Consider the following 22,922-nt stretch of genomic DNA (forward strand, 5'->3'; position numbering starts at 1 on the left):
GGCTGGTTCAACACCCGTAAAACAATCAATGTGATTCATCATATCAGCAAGAGAAAAACCAAGAACCATAGGATCCTCTCATTAGATGCAGAGAAAGCATTTGACAAAATACAGCATCCATTCCTGATCAAAACTCTTCAGAGTGTAGGGATAGAGGGAACATTCCTCGACATCTTAAAAGCCATCTATGAAAAGCCCACAGCAAATATCATTCTCAATGGGGAAGCACTGGGAGCCTTTCCCCTAAGATCAGGAACAAGACAGGGATGTCCACTCTCACCACTGCTGTTCAACATAGTACTGGAAGTCCTAGCCTCAGCAATCAGACAACAAAAAGACATTAAAGGCATTCAAATTGGCAAAGAAGAAGTCAAACTCTCCCTCTTCGCCGATGACATGATACTCTACATAGAAAACCCAAAAGTCTCCACCCCAAGATTGCTAGAACTCATACAGCAATTCGGTAGCATGGCAGGATACAAAATCAATGCCCAGAAGTCAGTGGCATTTCTATACACTAACAATGAGACTGAAGAAAGAGAAATTAAGGAGTCAATCCCATTTACAATTGCACCCCAAAGCATAAGATACCTAGGAATAAACCTAACCAAAGATGTAAAGGATCTATACCCTCAAAACTATAGAACACTTCTGAAAGAAATTGAGGAAGACACAAAGAGATGGAAAAATATTCCATGCTCATGGATTGGCAGAATTAATATTGTGAAAATGTCAATGTTACCCAGGGCAATATACACGTTTAATGCAATCCCTATCAAAATACCATGGAGTTTCTTCAGAGAGTTAGAACAAATTATTTTAAGATTTGTGTGGAATCAGAAAAGACCCCAAATAGCCAGGGGAATTTTAAAAAAGAAAACCATATCTGGGGGCATCACAATGCCAGATTTCAGGTTGTACTACAAAGCTGTGGTCATCAAGACAGTGTGGTACTGGCACAAAAACAGACACATAGATCAGTGGAACAGAATAGAGAATCCAGAAGTGGACCCTGAACTTTATCGGCAACTAATATTCGATAAAGGAGGAAAGACTATCCATTGGAAGAAAGACAGTCTCTTCAATAAATGGTGCTGGGAAAATTGGACATCCACATGCAGAAGAATGAAACTAGACCACTCTCTTTCACCATACACAAACATAAACTCAAAATGGATGAAAGATCTAAATGTGAGACAAGATTCCATCAAAATCCTAGAGAAGAACACAGGCAACACCCTTTTTGAACTCGGCCACAGTAATGTCTTGCAAGATACATCCACGAAGGCAAAAGAAACAAAAGCAAAAATGAACTATTGGGACTTCATCAAGATAAGAAGCTTTTGCACAGCAAAGGATACAGTCAACAAAACTCAAAGACAACCTACAGAATGGGAGAAGATATTTGCAAATGACATATCAGATAAAGGGCTAGTTTCCAAGATCTATAAAGAACTTCTTAAACTCAACACCAAAGAAACAAACAATCCAATCATGAAATGGGCAAAAGACATGAACAGAAATCTCACAGAGGAAGACATAGACATGGCCAACATGCACATGAGAAAATGCTCTGCATCACTTGCCATCAGGGAAATACAAATCAAAACCACAATGAGATACCACCTCACACCAGTGAGAATGGGGAAAATTAACAAGGCAGGAAACAACAAATGTTGGAGAGGATGCGGAGAAAAGGGAACCCTCTTACACTGTTGGTGGGAATGTGAACTGGTGCAGCCACTCTGGAAAACTGTGTGGAGGTTCCTCAAACAGTTAAAAATATACCTGCCCTACGACCCAGCAATTGCACTGTTGGGGATCTACCCCAAAGATACAAATGCAATGAAACGCCGGGACACCTGCACCCCGATGTTTCTAGCAGCAATGGCCACGATAGCCAAACTGTGGAAGGAGCCTCGGTGTCCAACGAAAGATGAATGGATAAAGAAGATGTGGTTTATGTATACAATGGAATATTACTCAGCTATTAGAAATGACAAATACCCACCATTTGCTTCAACGTGGATGGAACTGGAGGGTATTATGCTGAGTGAAGTAAGCCAGTCGGAGAAGGACAAACATTATATGTTCTCATTCATTTGGGGAATATAAATAATAGTGAAAAGGAATATAAGGGAAGGGGGAAGAAATGTGTGGGAAATATCAGAAAGGGAGACAGAACGTAAAGACTGCTAACTCTGGGAAACGAACTAGGGGTGGTAGAAGGGGAGGAGGGCGGGGGGTGGGAGTGAATGGGTGACGGGCACTGGGGGTTATTCTGTATGTTAGTAAATTGAACACCAATAAAAAAAAAAGAGAGAAAAAAAAATAAAATGTGGACCAAGGCAAAAAATAAAAATAAAAAATAAAAAATAAAAAATTCTATCAGGTACACCTGGGCAGCTCAGGAGTTGAGCGTCTGCCTTTGGCTCAGGGTGTGATCCCAGGGTACCGGAATCAAATTCCATATCGGGCTCCTTGTAGGGAGCCTACTTCTCCCTCTGCTATGTCTCTACCTCTCCCTGTGTCTCTCATGAATAAATAAATAAAATCTTTAAAAAATTCTATAAAATAAAAGACAAAATGGTAGAATAAACAAAGAAATAAAAAAATCTTTGAAATATAATTTTGAGTAAAACGTATACTCTTAGATTAATATTAACTTCTCACCTGTAAGAGTTTTCACTCCATCCATCAACTTATCAAAATCAACCTTCCCATAACCTATAAGAATGGGTAAAAATAAGAATAATAAGGTGATCCAGACTCAGAGAAACAAAGTATGAAACCCCTATATTGTGAAAGTCTACTTTTTCTCATTGTGCCCTATCTCAATCTTAAACTTATAAATCCTGGCTTTTAGAAACTCTGTAATAGAACATGTGCCCTATTCCCTATTAGAGGTTGATAAACTATGGAACACTAGCCAAATTCAGCCCACCATCTATTTTTTTTCTAAGGTACATGTATCTTTTTACATTTTCACCACCTATTTTTATATGGTCCATGAGCTAAGAATCATTTTTACATTTTTAAATGGTTGAAAACCCCAAAAGGATATTATTTGTGACACATAAAATTTATATAAATTTCAAATTTTAGTGTCTATAAATAAAATCTTTTTTTAAAATTTGGATCCTGATTTATTTATTTTTATTTATTTATTTATTTATTGGTGTTCAATTTGCCAACATATAGAATAACACCCAATGCTCATCCCGTCAAGTGCTCCCCTCAGTGCCGGTTACCCAGTCACCCCCACCCCCAGCCCACCTCCCTTTCTACCACCCCTTGTTCGTTTCCCAGAGTTAGGTGTCTCTCATGTTCTGTCTCCCTTTCTGATATTTCCCACTCAATTTTTCTCCTTTCCCCTTTACTCCCTTTCACTATTTTTTATATTCCCCAAATGAATGAGACCATATAAAGTTTGTCCTTCTCTGATTGACTAATTTCACTCAGCATAATACCCTCCAGTTCCATCCACATCAAAGCAAATGGTGGGTATTTGTCGTTTCTAATGGCTGAGTTATATTCCATTGTATACATACACCACATCTTCTTTATCCATTCATCTTTCGATGGACACCGAGGCTCCTTCCACATTTTGGCTATTGTGGACATTGCTGCTAGAAACATCGGGGTGCAGGTGTCCCAGCATTTCATTGCCTCTGTATCTTTGGGGGTAAATCCCCAGCAGTGCAATTGCTGGGTTGTAGGGCAGATCTATTTTTAATTCTTTGAGGAACCTCCAGAGTGGCTGCACCAGTTCACATTCCCACCAACAGTGCAAGAGGGTTCCCCTTTCTCCACATCCTCTCCAACATTTGTTGTTTCCTGCCTTGTTAATTTTCCCGATTCTCACTGGTGTGAGGTGGTATCTCATTGTGGTTTTGATTTCGCTGATGGCAAGGGATGAGGAGCATTTTCTCATGTGCTTGTTGGCCCTGTCTATGTCTTCCTCTGTGAGATTTCTGTTCATGTCTTTTGCCCATTTCATGATTGGATTGTTGGTTTCTTTGCTGTTGAGTTTAATAAGTTCTTTATAGATCTTGGATACTAGTCCTTTTTCTGATACGTCATTTGCAAATATCTTTCTATACACTTGACAATGAGACTGAAGAAAGAGAAATTAAGGAGTCAATCCCATTTACAATTGCACCCCAAAGCATAAGATACCTAGGAATAAACCTAACCGAAGGGGTAAATATACCCTAAAAACTATAGAACACTTCTGAAGGAACCTTAGGAAGACACAAAGAGATGGAAAAATATTCCATGCTCATGGATTGGAAGAATTAATATTGTGAAAATGTCAATGCTTCCCAGGGCAATTTACACATTTAATGCAACCCCTATCAAAATACCATGGACTTTCTTCAGAGAGTTGGAACAAATCATCTTAAGATTTGTGTGGAATCAGAAAAGACCCCGAATAGCCAGGGGAATTTTTAAAAAGAAAACCATATCTGGGGGCATCACAATGCCAGATTTCAGGTTGTACTAAAAGCTGTGATCATCAAGACAGTGTGGTACTGGCACAAAAACAGACACATAGATCAATGGAACAGAATAGAGAATCCAGAAGTGGACCCTCAACTTTATGGTCAACTAATATTCGACAAAGGAGGAAAGACTATCCACTGGAAAAAGGACAGTCTCTTCAATAAATGGTGCTGGGAAAAATTGGACAGCCACATGCAGAAGAATGAAACTAGATCATTCTCTTACACCATACACAAAGATAAACTCAAAATGGATGAAAGATCTTAATGTGAGACAAGAATCCATCAAAATCCTAGAGGAGAACACAGGTAACACCCTTTTTGAACTTGGTCACAGTAACTTCTTGCAAGATACATCCATGAAGGCAAGAGAAACAAAAGCAAAAATGAACTATTGGGACTTCATCAAGATAAGAAGCTTTTGCACAGCAAAAGAAACAGTCAACAAAAGTAAAAGACAAAAAAAAAGTAAAAGACAACCTACATAAATAAAATCTTATTGGAACACAGACACACTCATTTGTTTACACATTGTTTATGGCTGCTATTGCACAACAGCAAAATTGAATTGATGATAGAGATCATATCGTCCACAAAGCCTAAAATAATTATTATCTGGCCTTTACAGAAACATTGCCAACTCTTCCCTAGATGATGGAGTCTACAGACTGACAATATATACTTCTGAGTTATTTAGATTTATCTTACTTTATAAACATGGGAGAAACCATTACTGATGTTGACCATATTCTATGACCTTGCTCAATTATGGTATGGCCATAAAGCCTACGTATCATCATATAATAAATGGAAAAATGATAATACTTTTACAATCTTTCATATAATCCCAATCTAAGTCTTCAATTACTATGATAATCATGGAATAGCTAGTGATGCATTATTGGTATACCTTTGAAGCAACTGTTAAAAAGATTTAATCATCTCATTATAGGCAAATTTCCCTTCCTTTCTTACTTTCCACTACTTTTATTTATTTAGTCATATATTAGTTACTGACAAGTGGCCAAGAAGTCCCTAGGCAGTGGTGTAGTGTTTAACCGGTCATCAAGATGACCACTGAATCTGAATCTGTCAGGTTGGCTTGTCGCATTTCTGCAGATTTTGATGGTAATGAGACAATAAGCCCAAATGGATTAAGACAGTTAATTACTTATAAATGAGAAGCAAGATCAGCATGGTGTTGGATCTCTGCCTCTTTAGTCCTAGGTACATCACTGAACCAGCTGGGCCAGATGACTGGTGGCACATACAATGAGATCTTCTGATACCAAGGAGCTCACTCAACACTATAAGCAACCAGTTTTATGGACTTACACAGAAATCTGCAACTGTGTACCCTAAGGGAGAGGGGTGTGAAGTCTGAGTTCAATTGAACTTAGGGAGATGAAGGAGCAATGACCTTGTAACAATCTCCTGCAGATGGGGAAGCAGATGGAGAAACTGTTTGGTGGCAGCTTCTCATAAGGCTGCTTATGTCCCCTTGTTCCAGGAGGCATCATGAAGCTTTCAACAAAGACTCAGGTTAGATTTGTGTCAAGATGTATTGATGTGGCCTATGTGGAGATGTGCAAAGTTGTCAGAGAAGAGCATTTCCCTCAAGTTACATACCTAATATTTGAAATATGCTAGAGGTACAAAGATATTTAAAGTACACTCTCTACTATTACTTCAGAGTTTAGAAAAACTGCTTTGCTGAGTAAATAAATTTCAGAGATAGTGGACAGTTGTGGAAGACTCTTGATCCAATTGCCTGATGTATTCTTATACACACCACATAGTAACTTTCCTTTTCTATATATAACAAATTAAATTAGGGGATTATTACCCATTATTCTTAAGCAAAATATTTTAAATATACATGTGTCCTACTGCAAAAGATAGAGTATAAACTATAATTAAGAATATGAAAACCATCTAGACCTGGATATTTAGTCACTTTCTCCCTTATTATTTAGAATGTTTATATTTATTGAATGATATTTAAGCAGATTTTTAAAATACTCCTATGCAAATATAAAAATATGTGAAATAAACTTGCAATTAGTATAACTTCATATTTAGAGTCTAATTCTTTCAAATTGCCATTCAACTCTTCAACTTAGAATCACTGGTGCATATATATTTTTGAACTAGCATTTTCGTTTTCTTTGAATAAGTACTCAGAATTATTGGATCATATGGTATTTCTATTTCTAATTTCTTGAGGAATCTCTGTATTCAGCAATATCAATTTACATTCCCACCAATAGTGAATGAGAGTTCCTTTTCCTCCACATCTTCACCAACACTTGTTATTTCTTATGTTTTTGATTTTAGCCAGTTTGACAAGTGTGATGATATTTCATTGTGATTTTGATTTGCATTTCCCTGATGAGTGATACTGAATAACTTTTCATGTGTCTGTTGGCCATCTGTATGTCTTCCTCAGGGAAGATCTATTCAGGTCCTCTGACCATTTTTAAATCAGATTGTTTTTTGGTGTTAAGTTGTAAAACGTCTTTATATATTTCGGATATTAACCCTTTATTGGATATATCATTTGCAAATATCTTCTCCCATTTGGTAGGTTGCCTTTCTGTTTCGTTCATGATTTCCTTCACTGTGCAAAAGCTTTTTATTTTGATGTAGTCCCAATAGTTTATTTTTGCTTTTGTCTCCCTTGCCTTAGAAGACATATCTGGAAAAATACTGCTATGGCTTATGTCAAAGAGATTACTGCTTGTGTTCTCTTACAGGATTTTTATAGTTTTAGGTTTCACATTTAGATTTTGAATCCATTTTTTAAAAGATTTTATTCATTTATTCATGAGAGACACACAGAGAGAGGCAGAGATGTAAGCAGAGGGAGAAGCAGGCTCCATGTAGGGAGCTGGATGTGGGACTCCATCCCAGGACTGCAGGATCATGCCAAAGGCAGGTGCTCAACCACTGAGCCACCCAGGTGTCCCTTGAATCCATTTTTTAAAAGATTTTGTTTTTCTATTTGAGACAGAATGTAAGAACCAGTGAGAGAAAGAGAGCACCAATAGTGGGGAGGGACAGAGAGAGAACAAGCAGACTTCTTGTGAGCAGGGAGCCAAATGCATCGCTTGACCCCAGGAACCTGGGATCATGACCCAAGCAGAAGGCAGGTGCTTAACTGACCGAGCCACCCAGGTATTCCAGTTTTTAACCCATTTTAAGTTTCTTTTTGTGTATGGTATTGGAAAGTGGTCCAGTTTCAATGTTCAGTTTTTCCAACACTATTTGTTGAAGAGACTATTCCACATTGTATATTCTTGCCTTCTTTGCCATAGATTAATTGACCATATCATCATGGATTTATTTCTGGGACCCCTATTCTGTTCCATTGATCTATGTGTCTATTTCGTGCCAGTATCATACTGTTTTGATTACCACAGCTTTATGGTATATCTTGAAATATGGAATTGTGATATCTCCAGCTTTGTTTTTCTTTCTCTGCCTCTCTCTCTGTCTCTCTCATGAATAGATAAATAAATCTTTTTTTAAAAAAGGAGCAGTTTAAGAAGGTATAGAATATATAAGATTAAGAGAATTATGTTTGTTTATTTATTTATTTATTTATTTATTTATTATTGGTGCTCGTTTGCTAACATATAGAATAACACCCAGTGTTCATCCCATCAAGTGCCCCCCTCAGTGCCCGTCACCCAGTCACCCCCAACCCCCGGCTTACCTCTCTTTCTAAGAAAATTATGTTTTTATTTGTTTTGTTTTGTTTTTAATTTTTTATTGGTGTTCAATTTACTAACATACAGAATAACCCCCAGTGCCCGTCACCCATTCACTCCCACCCCCTGCCCTCCTCCCCTTCTACCACCCCTAGTTCGTTTCCCAGAGTTAGCAGTCTTTACGTTCTGTCTCCCTTTCTGATATTGCCCACACATTTCTTCTCCCTTCCCTTATAATCCCTTTCACTATTATTTATATTCCCCAAATGAATGAGAACATATAATGTTTGTCCTTCTCCGACTGACTGACTTCACTCAGCATAATACCCTCCAGTTCCATCCACGTTGAAGCAAATGGTGGGTATTTGTCATTTCTAATAGCTGAGTAATATTCCATTGTATACATAAACCACATCTTCTTTATCCATTCATCTTTCGTTGGACACCGAGGCTCCTTCCACAGTTTGGCTATCGTGGCCATTGCTGCTAGAAACATCGGGGTGCAGGTGTCCCGGCGTTTCACTGCATCTGTATCTTTGTGGTAAATCCCCAATAGTGCAATTGCTGGGTCGTAGGGCAGGTCTATTTTTAACTCTTTGAGGAACCTCCACACAGTTTTCCAGAGTGGCTGCATCAGTTCACATTCCCACCAACAGTGTAAGAGGGTTCCCTTTTCTCCGCATCCCCTCCAACATTTGTTGTTTCCTGCCTTGTTAATTTGCCCCATTCTCACTGGTGTGAGGTGGTATCTCATTGTGGTTTTGATATGTATTTCCCTGATGGCAAGTGATGCAGAGCATTTTCTCATATGCATGTTGGCCATGTCTATGTCTTCCTCTGTGAGATTTCTCTTCATGTCTTTTGCCCATTTCATGATTGGATTGTTTGTTTCTTTGGTGTTGAGTTTAAGAAGTTCTTCATAGATCTTGGAAACTAGCCCTTTATCTGATATGTCATTTGCAAATATCTTCTCCCATTCTGTAGGTTGTCTTTGAGTTTTGTTGACTGTATCCTTTGCTGTGCAAAAGCTTCTTATCTTGATGAAGTCCCAATAGTTCATTTTTGCTTTTGTTTCTTTTGCCGTCGTGGATGTATCTTGCAAGAAGTTACTGTGGCCGAGTTCAAAAAGGGTGTTGCCTGTGTTCTCCTCTAGGATTTTGATGGAATCTTGTCTCACATTTAGATCTTTCATCCATTTTGAGTTTATCTTTGTGTATGGTGAAAGAGAGTGGTCTAGTTTCATTCTTCTGCATGTGGATGTCCAATTTTCCCAGCACCATTTATTGAAGAGACTGTCTTTCTTCCAATGGATAGTCTTTCCTCCTTTATCGAATATTAGTTGACCATAAAGTTCAGGGTCCACTTCTGGGTTCTCTATTCAGTTCCACTGATCTATGTGTCTGTTTTTGTGCCAGTACCACACTGTCTTGATGACCACAGCTTTGTAGTACAACCTGAAATCTGGCATTGTGATGCCCCCAGATATGGTTTTCTTTTTTAAAATTCCCCTGGCTATTCGGGGTCTTTTCTGATTCCACACAAATCTTAAAATAATTTGTTCTAACTCTCTGAAGAAACTCCATGGTATTTTGATAGGGATTGCATTAAACGTGTATATTGCCCTGGGTAACATTGACATTTTCACAATATTAATTCTGCCAATCCATGAGCATGGAATATTTTTCCATCTCTTTGTGTCTTCCTCAATTTCTTTCAGAAGTGTTCTATAGTTTTGAGGGTATAGATCCTTTACATCTTTGGTTAGGTTTATTCCTAGGTATCTTATGCTTTGGGGTGCAATTGTAAATGGGATTGACTCCTTAATTTCTCTTTCTTCAGTCTCATTGTTAGTGTATAGAAATGCCACTGACTTCTGGGCATTGATTTTGTATCCTGCCATGCTACCGAATTGCTGTATGAGTTCTAGCAATCTTGGGGTGGAGACTTTTGGGTTTTCTATGTAGAGTATCATGTCATCGGCGAAGAGGGAGAGTTTGACTTCTTCTTTGCCAATTTGAATGCCTTTAATGTCTTTTTGTTGTCTGATTGCTGAGGCTAGGACTTCCAGTACTATGTTGAACAGCAGTGGTGAGAGTGGACATCCCTGTCTTGTTCCTGATCTTAGGGGAAAGGCTCCCAGTGCTTCCCCATTGAGAATGATATTTGCTGTGGGCTTTTCATAGATGGCTTTTAAGATGTCGAGGAATGTTCCCTCTATCCCTACACTCTAAAGAGTTTTGATCAGGAATGGATGCTGTATTTTGTCAAATGCTTTCTCTGCATCCAATGAGAGGATCATATGGTTCTTGGTTTTTCTCTTGCTGATATGATGAATCACATTGATTGTTTTATGGGTGTTGAACCAGCCTTGTGTCCCAGGGATAAATCCTACTTGGTCATGGTGAATAATTTTTTTAATGTATTGTTGGATCCTATTGGCCAGTATCTTGTTGAGAATTTTTGCATCCATGTTCATCAGGGATATTGGTCTGTAAACTCCTTTTTGGTGGGGTCTTTGTCTGGTTTTGGAATTAAGGTGATGCTGGCCTCATAGAACGAATTTGGAAGTACTCCAACTCTTTCTATCTTTCCAAACAGCTTTAGGAGAATAGGTATGGTTTCTTCTTTAAACGTTTGATAAAATTCCCCTGGGAAGCCATCTGGCCCTGGACTCTTGTGTCTTGGGAGGTTTTTGATGACTGCTTCAATTTCCTCCCTGGTTATTGGCCTGTTAAGGTTTTCTATTTCTTCCTGTTCCAGTTTTGGTAGTTTGTGGCTTTCCAGGAATGCGTCCATTTCTTCTAGATTGCCTAATTTATTGGCGTATAGCAGTTCATAATATGTTTTTAAAATCGTTTGTATTTCCTTGGTGTTGGTAGTGATCTCTTCTTTCTCATTCATGATTTTATTAATTTGAGTCTTCTGTTTCTTCTTTTTAATAAGGCTGGCTAATGGTTTATCTATGTTATTAATTCTTTCAAAGAACCAACTCCTGGTTCTGTTGATCTGTTCCACAGTTCTTCTGGTCTCGATTTCGTTGAGTTCTGCTCGAATCTTTATTAACTCCCTTCTTCTCTTGGGTGTAGGATCTATTTGCTGTTTTTTCTCTAGCTCCTTTATGTGTAAGGTTAGCTTTTGTATTTGAGTTCTTTCCAGTTTTTGAATGGATGCTTGTATTGCGATGTATTTCCCCCTTAGGACTGCTTTTGCTGCATCCCAAAGATTTTGAACGGTTGTATCTTCATTCTCATTACTTTCCATGAATCTTTTTAATTCTTCCTTAATTTCCTGGTTGACCCTTTCATCTTTTAGCAGGATGGTCCTTAACCTCCACGTGTTTGAGGTCCTTCCAAACTTCTTGTTGTGATTTAGTTCTAATTTCAAGGCATTATGGTCTGAGAATATGCAGGGGACGATCCCAATCTTTTGGTATCGGTTCAGACCCGATTTGTGACCCAATATGTGGTCTATTCTGGAGAAAGTTCCATGTACACTTGAGAAGAATGTATATTCAGTTGAGTTTGGATGTAAAGTTCTGTAGATATCTGTGAAATCCATCTGGTCCAGTGTATCATTTAAAGCTCTCGTTTCTTTGGAGATGTTGTGCTTAGAAGACCTATCGAGTATAGAAAGAGCTAGATTGAAGTCACCAAGTATAAGTGTATTATTATCTAAGTATTTCTTCACTTTGGTTAATAATTGATTGATATATTTGGCAGCTCCCACATTCGGGGCATATATATTGAGGATTGTTAAGTCCTCTTGTTGAATAGATCCTTTAAGTATGATATAGTGTCCCTCTTCATCTCTCACTACAGTCTTTGGGGTAAATTTTAGTTTATCTGATATAAGGATGGCTACCCCTGCTTTCTTTTGAGGACCATTCGAATGGTAAATGGTTCTCCAACCTTTTATTTTCAGGCTGTAGGTGTCCTTCTGTCTAAAATGAGTCTCTTGTAGACAGCAAATAGATGGGTCCTGCTTTTTTATCCAGTCTGAAACCCTGCGCCTTTTGATGGGGTCGTTAAGCCCGTTCACATTCAGAGTTACTATTGAGAGATATGAGTTTAGTGTCATCATGATATCTATTCAGTCCTTGTTTTTGTGGACTGTTCCACTGAACTTCTTCTTAAAGGGGAATTTTAAGAGTCCCCCTTAAAATTTCTTGCAGAGCTGGTTTGGAGGTCACATATTCTTTTAGTTGCTGCCTGTCTTGGAAGCTCTTTATCTCTCCTTCCATTTTGAATGAGAGCCTTGCTGGATAAAGTATTCTCGGTTGCATGTTCTTGTCATTTAGGACCCTGAATATATCCTGCCAGCCCTTTCTGGCCTGCCAGGTCTCTGTGGAGAGGTCTGCTGTTACCCTAATACTCCTCCCCATAAAAGTCAGGGATTTCTTGTCTCTTGCTGCTTTAAGGATCTTCTCCTTATCTTTGGAATTTGCAAGCTTCACTATTAAATGTCGAGGTGTTGAACGGTTTTTATTGATTTTAGGGGGGGATCTCTCTATTTCCTGGATCTGAATGCCTGTTTCCCTTCCCAGATTAGGAAAGTTTTCAGCTAGAATTTGTTCAAATACATATTCTGGCCCTCTGTCCCTTTCCGCACCCTCGGGAACACCAATTAAACTTGAGTTTTTCTTCCTCAGGCTGTCGTTTATTTCCCTTAATCTATCTTCATGGTCTTTTAATTGTGTCTTTTTTCCTCAGTTTCCCTCTTTGCTATCAACTTGTCTTCTATGTCACTCACTCGTTCTTCCACCTCGTTAACCCTCGTCATTAGGACTTCTAGTTTGGATTGCATCTCATTCAATTGATTTTTAATTTCTGCCTGATTAGCTCTAAATTCTGCAGTCATGAAGTCTCTTGAGTCCTTTATGCTTTTTTCTAGAGCCACCAGTAGCTGTATAATAGTGCTTCTGAATTGGCTTTCTGACATTGAATTGTAATCCAGATTTTGTAACTCTGTGGGAGAGAGGACTGTTTCTGATTCTTTCTTTTGAGGTGAGGTTTTCCTTCTAGTCATTTTGCTCAGTGCAGAGTGGCCAAAAGCAAGTTGTATTGGGAAAAGGAGAAAAAGAGAGGAGAGAAAGAAGGAAAGAAAAGAGAAAGAGAAAAAAAAAGGAAGAAAAAAAAACGAAAAAGAAAAAAAAAGGGAAGAAGAAGAGAAAGAAAAAGAAAGGAAAAAAAAAGGGGGGTGGGGGAAGGAAACAAATCAAAAAGCAAAGCAAAACAAAACAGAACAAAAAAAAAAAAAAAAAAGAACCACGGGGAAGTATCTTCTGATTCTGTGTACTTTAAGTCCCTTGGCTTCCCCTGGAAGTTGTCAGTCAGTCTAGCTGGTCTTCTGGGGGAGGGGCCTGCTGTGCTGATTTTCAGGTGTTAGCAGTTGGGGGAGCTGCTGTGCCCCTGCCTGGTGCAGGGCTCAGTGGGAGTTGTTTACCCAGTGAGGCCGCAGGAGGAACAGCCCCAGTGGCTGGGCAGCTCTGGAAACCTGGATTCAGCCCCCGCAGGAACTCCGGAGCTCTCAGTCTGCAGGACCTGGAGGCTCCGGGGCGGGGCCGCTGATCTGCTCAGCTCCGGGCAGAAGCGTCCTCGCTGTCCTGGGCCCTCCCGGCCTCTGCCTGTCCCGGGGGAGGCCGGATCCTGGGCTGTGTCCCGGCGCCCTGTGCTCCGGAGCCTGCGCTGGTGGATTCGCGCTCCCGGGCCGCGCAACCCCCTCCGCGGAGCCGCCGCCCGAGCCCCCCGAGCTGCTCCTGGAACCGCGCAGCCCCCTCCGCACGGAGCCTCTTCCTCTGCCCGAGCCCCTCCGAGCTGCTCCCGGGGCCGTGCAGCCCCCTCTGCGGAGCCGCCGCCGGAGCCCCTCCAGCTGCTCCAGGTCCCGCAGGGTCCCGCGGTGCGCGCTGCAGCCCTTAGGGAGCTCGGCGCACTCTCCTGGGCGCGCAGTTGCTGTTACTGTCCCGGGGAGCCCGAGGGCATCCCCTCCCTCCTGGGTCCTGCTCCACCTCCCCGCAAGGCCTTTCCGCCCCGGAAGGTTGGTGCAGCTCCTGCTTCTCCCGGACGGGGCTCTCCTGTCCTGGGGACACTCGCCCCGGCCTCAGCCCGGCTCCTCGCGGGGCCCCTCCCCCTTGGAGGCCTTTGTTTCTTTATTTCTTTTTCCCCGTCTTCCTACCTTGATAGAAGCGCGAACTCTTCTCACTGTTGCATTCCAGGTGTTCTCTCTTTAATTCTCAGGCCGAATTCACAGATTTTCAGGATGATTGGAAGGTTTTCTAGGTAATTTGGTGGAGACAGGTGATTTGGGGACCCTACTCTTCCGCCATCTTGCCCCTCCCCCCTGTTTTGTTTTGTTTTTTAAGAAAATTATGTTTGAACAGCTGTTTGGGGTGACGAAATATAAATGTCTTACAAAATTTAGAATAAAATATCTTGGGGTACCTGGGTGGCTGTCAGTTAAGCATCTGCTTTTGGCTCAGGTCACGAGCTTGGAGTCCTGGGATCAAGACCTGCATCAGGCTTCCTTCCGCCCCTCCTCTCCACTCATACTCTTTCTGTCTCAAATAAATAAATAAAATATTTTTAAAATTTTGATAGTTCAAATAGATGGTTAAAAGTGGAATTCTTAAAATCACTCAAGGAAAGCATGTAGAATAAAAAAAAAAAAACATGTTTCAGGATTGGAGGATCTAAGAAATGAAGGGTTAGCAAGCATATGATCACTTTTAAACTTAATACATAAATTTTTTATTCTACATTTTGACTATTCCTCAGACAAACATCCTGGATCCTTTGTTATCTACAAGAAAACATATTGCTAAATTTAAATTTTAAAAAATAGGGCAGATTTCTTTTTATTTTAGGAATGGGTTTGACTCTAAGATACTGACATTTCCTTTTAGCATCAAATAATCCTCATTTCAAAAATTTTCATATACACATTCACACTTTCTTCAGTAAAGCTCTGCAGAAAGGCAGAGTAATGCTCACAGTGCTCACCATCAACTGGTAGGTTATCTGTTAGACTTTGAAGCTCCTTTCCTGTGATTTCTAAAACAGTATTGACTTTACTTCCGTCAACCCTTCCACCTTAGGAAATAGAAACAGTGAGAAATTTAAAATATGAAAGCACATTAAATACTAGAAATATTGGAGTGCCTGAGTGGCTCAGCTGGTTAAGTGTCTGACTCTGGATTTTGGCTCAGGTCATGATCTTAGGGTTGTGAGACTGAGTCCTGTGTTGGGCTCTGTGCTGGGGATGAAGCCTGCTTAAGATTCTCTCATTTTCCCTCTGCCTCCTTTCCCCCATGTGCTCTCTCACTCTAAAAATAAATAAAAACTTAAAAAATAAGTACCAGAAATATATCAGTGCTCTGTTACTATTGAATTAAAAATGTTTTACTGTTAAAATGAAAAAATGAGGAATAAGGAAAAATCTATTTTTCAGTACTATTAATATTGCTTTGAAACATGAGTACCAAACTTTAACATGTGTTAAAGAACCTTAAGTTTTGTTTAGATGAAATGATGGACAAGAAATAATTTATGAAAGGGTTTTGCAACTGAAGATAAGGACAATTAATTGAATTTATAGTAGAGAAGGATTTTTTTAAAAAGTCTCTGTTGTCAGAAAACTTGTACTGGTTTCCATCCCTCTATCTCTCTGCTTCTCTCTCTGCGTCTCTCATGAGTAAATTAAAAAATATTTTTAAAAACCTGCTTATGTCTTGACAGTATGTATGTACGGAGTTGTGACATAAAATGTAGCTCGCAGCCCAAGAACAGTATAATCAGAGGAGAAGTGCCCCTCTGGAAAGGAACCATCTTCTGACACTCAGTAGCAGTATGCCCATGGGGCAATTTACCTTCCCTTTCTTCTCCATTTCCTTATTATAAAAGGAAGAGACAAACTATTACCTAAGGCCTCTCCCAGTTAACAGTCTATGGAGTCTGGACAAAGGGAATGGAGAGTGGTGGATCAAAAACTAGGAGGAGGAGGGAAGTTTTCCTGCCGCTTTACAGGAAGGAGTCCTATTTTTCTGCCTTCCATCAGCCTTGAATACTAGCCCTCTTAGCCCAAGACTCTGTAGCCAGGCCTGATGGTCAGTACCAGCAGGAACAGGTGCACCCAACCCCTCTCCACCCTTTTTCTTTAAAGGAGTAGTGACAGTAGATGCTCTGTGTCAGTTCCATTCTAACTCAGATTTGTCTGGGAAGCTAATTTTGCTGGATCCAGGCAAAGCATTAGACCAAATCAATATTCTTTCTGCCTTTGGTAGTTTCCTGGGTGTAAAACAGGGGAGTGAAATAGGAGTTCTAAAATCTAGTTCTGAAATTCTGTTTTAATAATTGCCAATTTACCTTGAGCCTCCTTCTTCATCTTCCACTGGTGCTGCTCTATGAGAATATCTGTTTTGGAAGAAAACATATCACAGGTACCCATCTCAATGACCATGCCTCCAAATCTGTATTCATTCCTTTGTATTTTAAGTCTTATTCAGCCTTTTTTGAGGGCAGGAATTCTATTTTTTAGTAGTCCTTTGACTCTTCCATAGTCCCAACTTGGGAACTTGTGTGCAGCTGGCAATACATTTTATTGACTGTTTTAGATGACATCCAACAGGTAATTCCTATTAAAAATTCTTAGAAGTGGGATCCCTGGGTGGCGCAGCGGTTTAGTGCCTGCCTTTGGCCCCCGGAGCGATCCTGGAGACCCGGGATCGAATCCCACTTTGGGCTCCCCGTGCATGGAGCTTGCTTCTTCCTGTGCCTCTCTCTCTGTGTGTGTGTGACTATCATAAATAAATAAAAATTGAAAAAAATTCTTAGAAGTAAGAAAAGAAAAGTATCTACCAGAAACCTAAATAGCAACATTGTTTTAAAGTCTAGGACAAGAGTAGAATGCCTATTATTCCTGTTACTATTCATCATGCTGAAGAGGTCCTAATCAATGCAATAGGAAAAAACTTCTTTTAAAGATTCCAGGCATCTCAATGCAATAGGAAAAATTAAGTATTGGAAAGGAAGAAACAGAACATATTTGCATATGAAATTATGGACAACCTAAAAGGCCCAAGAGAATCAACTTAAATTTACTGGAAGTGGGATATCTGGGTTGCTCAGCAGTTGAGCACCTGCCTCTGGCTCAGGGCATGATCCCAGGGTCCTGGGATCGAGTCCCACATCAGGGTCCCTAAATGGACCCTACTTCTCCCTCTCCCTGTGTCTCTTCTTCTCTCTCTGTGTCTCTCATGAATAAATGAAATCTTTAAAAAAATAAAAAATAAAAAAAAATAAAAATGAAAAATAAATTTTACTGGAAGTGATATGAGAATTCAGTAAGATGGCTAGATACAAAATCAAGAGCTCAACATACAAAATGCAGTAGCTTTCTTATGTTCCACAAATAACTAATTAACAAATGGAAGAATGGTTCCATTTATAATATCAATAAAAGGAAGGACACCTGGGTGGCTCAATGGTTTAGCGCCTGCCTTCAGCCCAGGGTGTGATCCTGGATCCCGGGATCGACTCCCACATCGGGCTCCCTGCATGGAGCCTGCTTCTCCCTCTGCCTGTGTCTCTGCCTCTCTCTCTGTGTGTCTCATGAATAAATAAATAAAATCCTTTAAAAAAGATTAAAAATATCAATAAAAGACATAAAGTACCTAGGAATAAATTTACAGCAAAGAATGGGGAAGACCTTTGAGATGAAAACATTAAAAGTCTTCTGAAGGACATTAAGAAATGAATATATGATACCGTGTTCCTAGAATATTGCAAAGATGTCAATTCTCCTCAAACTCAATGCAATTCTATTCAAATCCCAAGATAGTTTTTCTTTTTTTTTAAATAAAAACTGTCCAGCTGACATATGGTAAAGGGATATGCAAGTCTAGCTATGAAATGTATGAAAAAGGAGGTCAAAGAGCAGGAGCTTAACTCTACCAGACATCAAAAGAGGTTATTATAAAGCAATTGGAATTAAGTATATAGAATGATATGGGAAAGGAAACTGGACTGATAAGAGTCCAGATAAGAAAAGTATTTTAGAGACGCCTCAGCGGCTGAGTGGTAGAGCATCTGCCTTTGACTCACAGGGTGAACCCGGGTCTGGGGATCAAGTCCCACATTGCGCTCCCTGAGACGAGCATGCTTTTCTCTCTGCCTATGTCTCTGTCTCTGTGTGTGTGAGTCTCATGAATAAATGAAATCTTACAAAAGAAAAAAAGAATAGTATTTTAGATCTGTTAAGAAAGAATGAGCAATTCAATAAAAGATTTTAAAGTAACTGGTTCTTTCTGTAGGGGGAAAATGTTAGATCCCCTACCTCAACCATACCTAAAAACAAAGCAGATTCTATACAGGTTAAAAAATATAAATTACAACAAATATAAGTAGAAGAAGATAGTATAAAGGCAACAAATGCCTCACTAACAAGACCCACATCCCATAGGCCACAAGGAAAGAACTCGCAGATATGGTGACAGACTCAAAACACCTCCTATTTTTTGTAGTCTCGCCCCCTTCATCCTTGGATTGTTGGTCATCTTCTGGTGATTGTAGTTGGGTTCCTGGAGAGGGAACTGCAGAATCCATGATCCCGGAAACTCTGTGGTCAGATCCCCAAGGTGGGCACAACTTTGGCTTTGAGTCCTGAGAATTCCAGTCCCACTTTCCCCAGGTTCCCCTTCTTGGGGCTGGCCTAGTGAGGATCTCAAGCTACCAGTAAGCCCCCTCTCCTCCCAACCCCTACCACTCACCTCCAGCACATTCTTCCTGCTAGATTTCTCTTTGGGGGCCCAGGAGAGAGAGGGCCCCCTCAACTCCACTGTGTACTCAGGGGTAGAGAGCTTGGGAGGCTGCCTCTGTGGGAGAATCATTGGGGGAAGCAGAGTTACTGGGAGCCCACAGTTCAGACAGGCCTGCCACAGCCCCTGCCTCCAATCCACCAGGCTCCCTTGGCTCAAGGGCCAGAATGGGGAAGGGGCACCCAAGGGTTCCTGGAACCCAGCGGTCCTGGGCTCGCAGGTCCTTTGCTGCCTGCCCACCCAGGAGAGGAAAAGGGAAAGGCACAGCCCTTGTCCCGGGGAGCAGGGGCCCCAGTCCCCAGTCCGCCTGCCTCCCAGGCTGGAGTGGCCACCCTCAAGGACCGCTCCCCATGCCCAGGGTGGCTGGAAGCGCTTGTCATGGGCTGAATCCACTGTCATCACCCCCTGCCAAGGCCCGGCTCCCTTGTCACTCATGATCCACTATTGCAGACCTAGCCTCTGACAAGCCAGATCAAGTAAAGAGCTGCACGAGTCAGGAGCAGATGGGGCTGGAGGTGGAGGGCAGGCAGTGTCCCTACCCTGGGAGCCTGGGCCTTACCAGGCCGCCTGCAGCTGAGGCCTTCGAGTCCTTGAAGAATGTCAGGACGCCACCCTCCAGCACCGTCCAGGAGGCACTCCAGTGCTTCTTCCTAGGTGGAGGTAGGGAAGTGGGGGGGTGGGGGGCTGGGCTTGCATTTGGCCCTGAGCTGAGGCCCCCTTCCACCCCCAGGAGCAGGGCACAGAGCTTAAGAACACAGCTCAACTTGGGCCATCCAACGGTGAGGGCTGGACTCCCAATTCTAACACTTGGTAGCCAAGGGACCCTGGGCAAGTTACTATCTCTAGGTGCCTCAGTGTCCTCATGCGACTTCTTAGCAAGCTGCTATAAGGATTAACAAGAGCCGGGAGGGGCTCGGTAAATGTCATCGTTAAGGCCCACTCTGCCGTGGTCTGGGTGCAGCCGCCTCTTACCGGAGCCGCTTCCCCTTGTCCACCGTCTTGGTGCGATGAAGCACACCGGCCTTGTCCAGAGTCTTGATCTTAGAAAGCCAAGGGGAAAGAGGAGGCAGTTAAGGGGCTGGGCCACAAGGGGGCAGAGGCTAGTCTCCTCCACAGCCAGCAACTCCTTACAGGCTGGGCCTGAGTCACCACTGAACCCTCCTTGCCGCTGGTGCAGGTGGGGTGCCAGTTCTCAGCCCAGGAGGAGAGATTTTCTCCCAGTTCCCAACCTCACGCATCCCTGGGGGGTGGGGGATGACCCAGACCCAGGCCCAGGCTAGTCGCTGGGGCCTGTGGGGGAGACATGCCCAAGTCTGTCCCGGCCCCCACAGCCTTCAGGAAGCCCCTGTGTCTTCTGTGGGGGTCCTGCCAAGGCCTACGAGCTCCTTCCCTTCCCTTCTCCTCAGGGGGGCTGGCCTGGGCTGGGGTCTCACTGTCCTGGTTGGATCTGCAGATGCTTCGAGGGGCAGGGACAGGAACCTGAGGAGAGAGAGACGTCATCTATAATCCCCTCCTCTCTCCCCAAGGCTCTCCCTATCCCAGCTGGTTACCTGGGGCAGCTCCCACTGAACTGAGGTGTCTTCTGGGTTGTAGAAGTAGGGCTTCCCATGTTGGTCCTTCAACCGCACCCACTGTGGGAAGAAGGATGGTCAGGGCTCTCAGCCCACCTCATGGGAGGCAGGCAAAGTTTCCCCCTGTACCAGAGCCCAATTCAGCCCCAAGGAGTTTGGAGGGTCAGGTGCAGGCTACCGGCCCAGGAGCTGCGGTTTATGGTGTTAAGGGGAACTACTGGAACTACTAGTGAGGACGAGGTGGAGGAGTGACCGGGGGGCTGTCCGGGCACATCTGCCCGCTGCCCATACCTGCTCTTGGGTGTAGTGGTTGGTGTAGAGTGTCTGGCCCTCGGGGCTCACATGGCAAGACCAGCCCGGGGGCGCGGCCAACGGAGAGGTGGGCCGAGGCTCACTCAAAGAGCCCACGGGGGAGTAGTCCTCCTCGGGGTAACTGGTCAGCGACTCGGGGTAGTCCGTTTCAGGGGTAGGGGGCTGCAAGGAGCAGGAGACAGAGTCAGACGCTCTCCGAGCCAGTAGGGACCCTGGGCCCTGCCCTTTCATACCAGGCCACGCCCCTCTATAGCAGTCCAGGGGACTGCGGGGTGCAGGAGGCGGGGCCTGAGGCCTGAGTCACCCCGCACCCCCCGCACCCCTCCCCTCCCCCGCCCCGCGCCTCACCCTCATTCCCGGGGGGCGGGGGCAGGAGGCGGGGTCTGAGGCCTCAGTCACCCCGCCCCCCCTCCAACCCCCCCCCCCCCGGCCCGGCCCCGCCCCTCTCCCTCATTCCCGGGGGGCGGGGGCAGGAGGCGGGGTCCGAGGCCTCAGTCACCCCGCCCCCCCGGCCAGGCCCCGCCCCTCACCCTCATTCCCGGGGAGGGGCAGGAGGCGGGGTCCGAGGCCTCAGTCACCCCGCCCCCCCTCCAACCCTTCCCCGGCCCCGCCCCTCTCCCTTATTCCCGGGGGGCGGGGGCAGGAGGCGGGGTCCGAGGCCTCAGTCACCCCGCCCCCCCCGGCCAGGCCCCGCCCCTCACCCTCATTCCCGGGGCGGGGCAGGAGGCGGGGCCTGAAGCCTCAGTCACTCCGCCCACCCGGGCCAGGCCCCGCCCCCTCACCCTGCGGTCCCCGGGGTCCAGTGGGCTCAGGCCTGGCTGCATGTCCTCCAGCGCGTCCTCGGGCTCGTCCTCGGGCTCGTCCTCGGGCTCGTCCTCCGGCTCGTCCTCCCAGACGGCCTCGCCCGTCAGCGGGTTGTAGAAGAACACCCTGCGGCTCTCCTCATCCCAATACTGGCCCCAGTCTGTCTCGAGGCTCTCGCGGCTGCCCACCGAGGCCGGAGAGGTGGCTGGGCTGGCGGCGCCCTCAGAGGCCTCGAAGGGCGACTCCCAGGTGGTCACGCCCGTGTCTGGGTTGTAGTAGTAGCGGCGCCCGCTGCCCGCGTCCCTGTGCGTCTCCCATGCGGGGGGGCGGGGGACCGAGGCGGTGCCGGGTGACGTGGGCAGGGGCTGCCTCTCGACGTTCTCGTACACGGGCTCCGGGGGGTCGTCCACCTGTGGGAGCAGGAAGGAGGCGTGACCGTCAGGGCAGCTCCGGGGTCACCCAGTCCCGACCCAGCCACTTCCCACCTGGGCGACCTTGGGCAAGTTGGAGTACCCCCTGCTTCAGTCCCGCCGCTGCACAATGTCTGCCCTGCCCGCTCCGGAAATTGTAGTGAAGAGAGAATGAGGAAATATTCGTGAAGGGGCATTGTCAAATATGAAATGTCCCAGATGCGTAGGGCACTTACATTATTTATTAGCAATAATAAAATATCGATATCTTGAGTTCTCCCAGCTGCGCACTCACTGTGCACTCCAGGGGGCCAATCAGAGGTTGGGCAGGAATAGAGAAATGGCCTGGGCCCCATTCCTTTTCCTCCCCATTCAGGTCACAGAGGGGCAGGGCCCTGCTGCACTCTACAGCCCCCACCCCTCCTTCCTTCCTGTCCCTGAAATCTCTGGGACTGGAATCCGTACCACCTCTGATCTGGGACTGAAACTTCCTGAATGTGGTTTTTGCAGACCTCAGGATCAACTGCAGAGAAGGGAGAGAGGCAAGCCAGATGGGAGGAAGGAAGGAGGAGCTAGGAAAGAGGAGCCCCTCGTGCCCTCCAAAGGAAAGCGAGGTGGGCTGGAGGGTCCGGCCACACACAACATACCTCTGGTCATGCTCAACACCCCACTGCTCCTTGCGGCCTGCGGGGCAAAGTCTACGCCTTTAACAGGGCACCGGAGGGGCCTGTCGCCTCTCTGTCTACTTTATTTCCTGCCATTCCTGGCCCCCTGCCTTGAACTTTATGCTCTAGTAGCCT

At 44.1% G+C, this 22,922-nt stretch overlaps 1 protein-coding gene across 8 annotated transcripts in view; it reads right to left on the minus strand.

The window, feature by feature from the left end:
- Positions 1–22,922, minus strand: part of LOC140607040 (rho GTPase-activating protein 27-like) — a 55,673-nt gene that overhangs the window by 5,062 nt on the left and 27,689 nt on the right. For 5 of the 8 annotated variants that reach the window (XM_072781340.1, XM_072781337.1, XM_072781343.1 and 2 more), the window contains 10 exons: positions 21,691–22,122; positions 20,888–21,070; positions 20,576–20,656; positions 19,998–20,065; positions 19,585–19,675; positions 18,978–19,082; positions 16,873–17,006; positions 16,576–16,623; positions 15,214–15,303; positions 14,656–14,768 (listed from right to left, as the gene is read on the minus strand). In XM_072781340.1, the coding sequence (XP_072637441.1) occupies positions 16,890–17,006; positions 18,978–19,082; positions 19,585–19,675; positions 19,998–20,065; positions 20,576–20,656; positions 20,888–21,070; positions 21,691–22,122 (1,077 nt within the window). In that variant the 3' untranslated portion in view covers positions 14,656–14,768; positions 15,214–15,303; positions 16,576–16,623; positions 16,873–16,889. Of the gene's footprint in view, positions 1–14,655; positions 14,769–15,213; positions 15,304–16,575; positions 16,624–16,872; positions 17,007–18,977; positions 19,083–19,584; positions 19,676–19,997; positions 20,526–20,575; positions 20,657–20,887; positions 21,071–21,690; positions 22,123–22,922 lie in introns of those variants that run through there. The other 3 variants (XM_072781342.1, XM_072781339.1, XM_072781338.1) reach the window with 3 other exon arrangements.

The sequence above is a fragment of the Canis lupus genome, chromosome 16 (genome assembly GCF_048164855.1).
Source record: "Canis lupus baileyi chromosome 16, mCanLup2.hap1, whole genome shotgun sequence".
Lineage (NCBI taxonomy): Eukaryota > Metazoa > Chordata > Mammalia > Carnivora > Canidae > Canis > Canis lupus.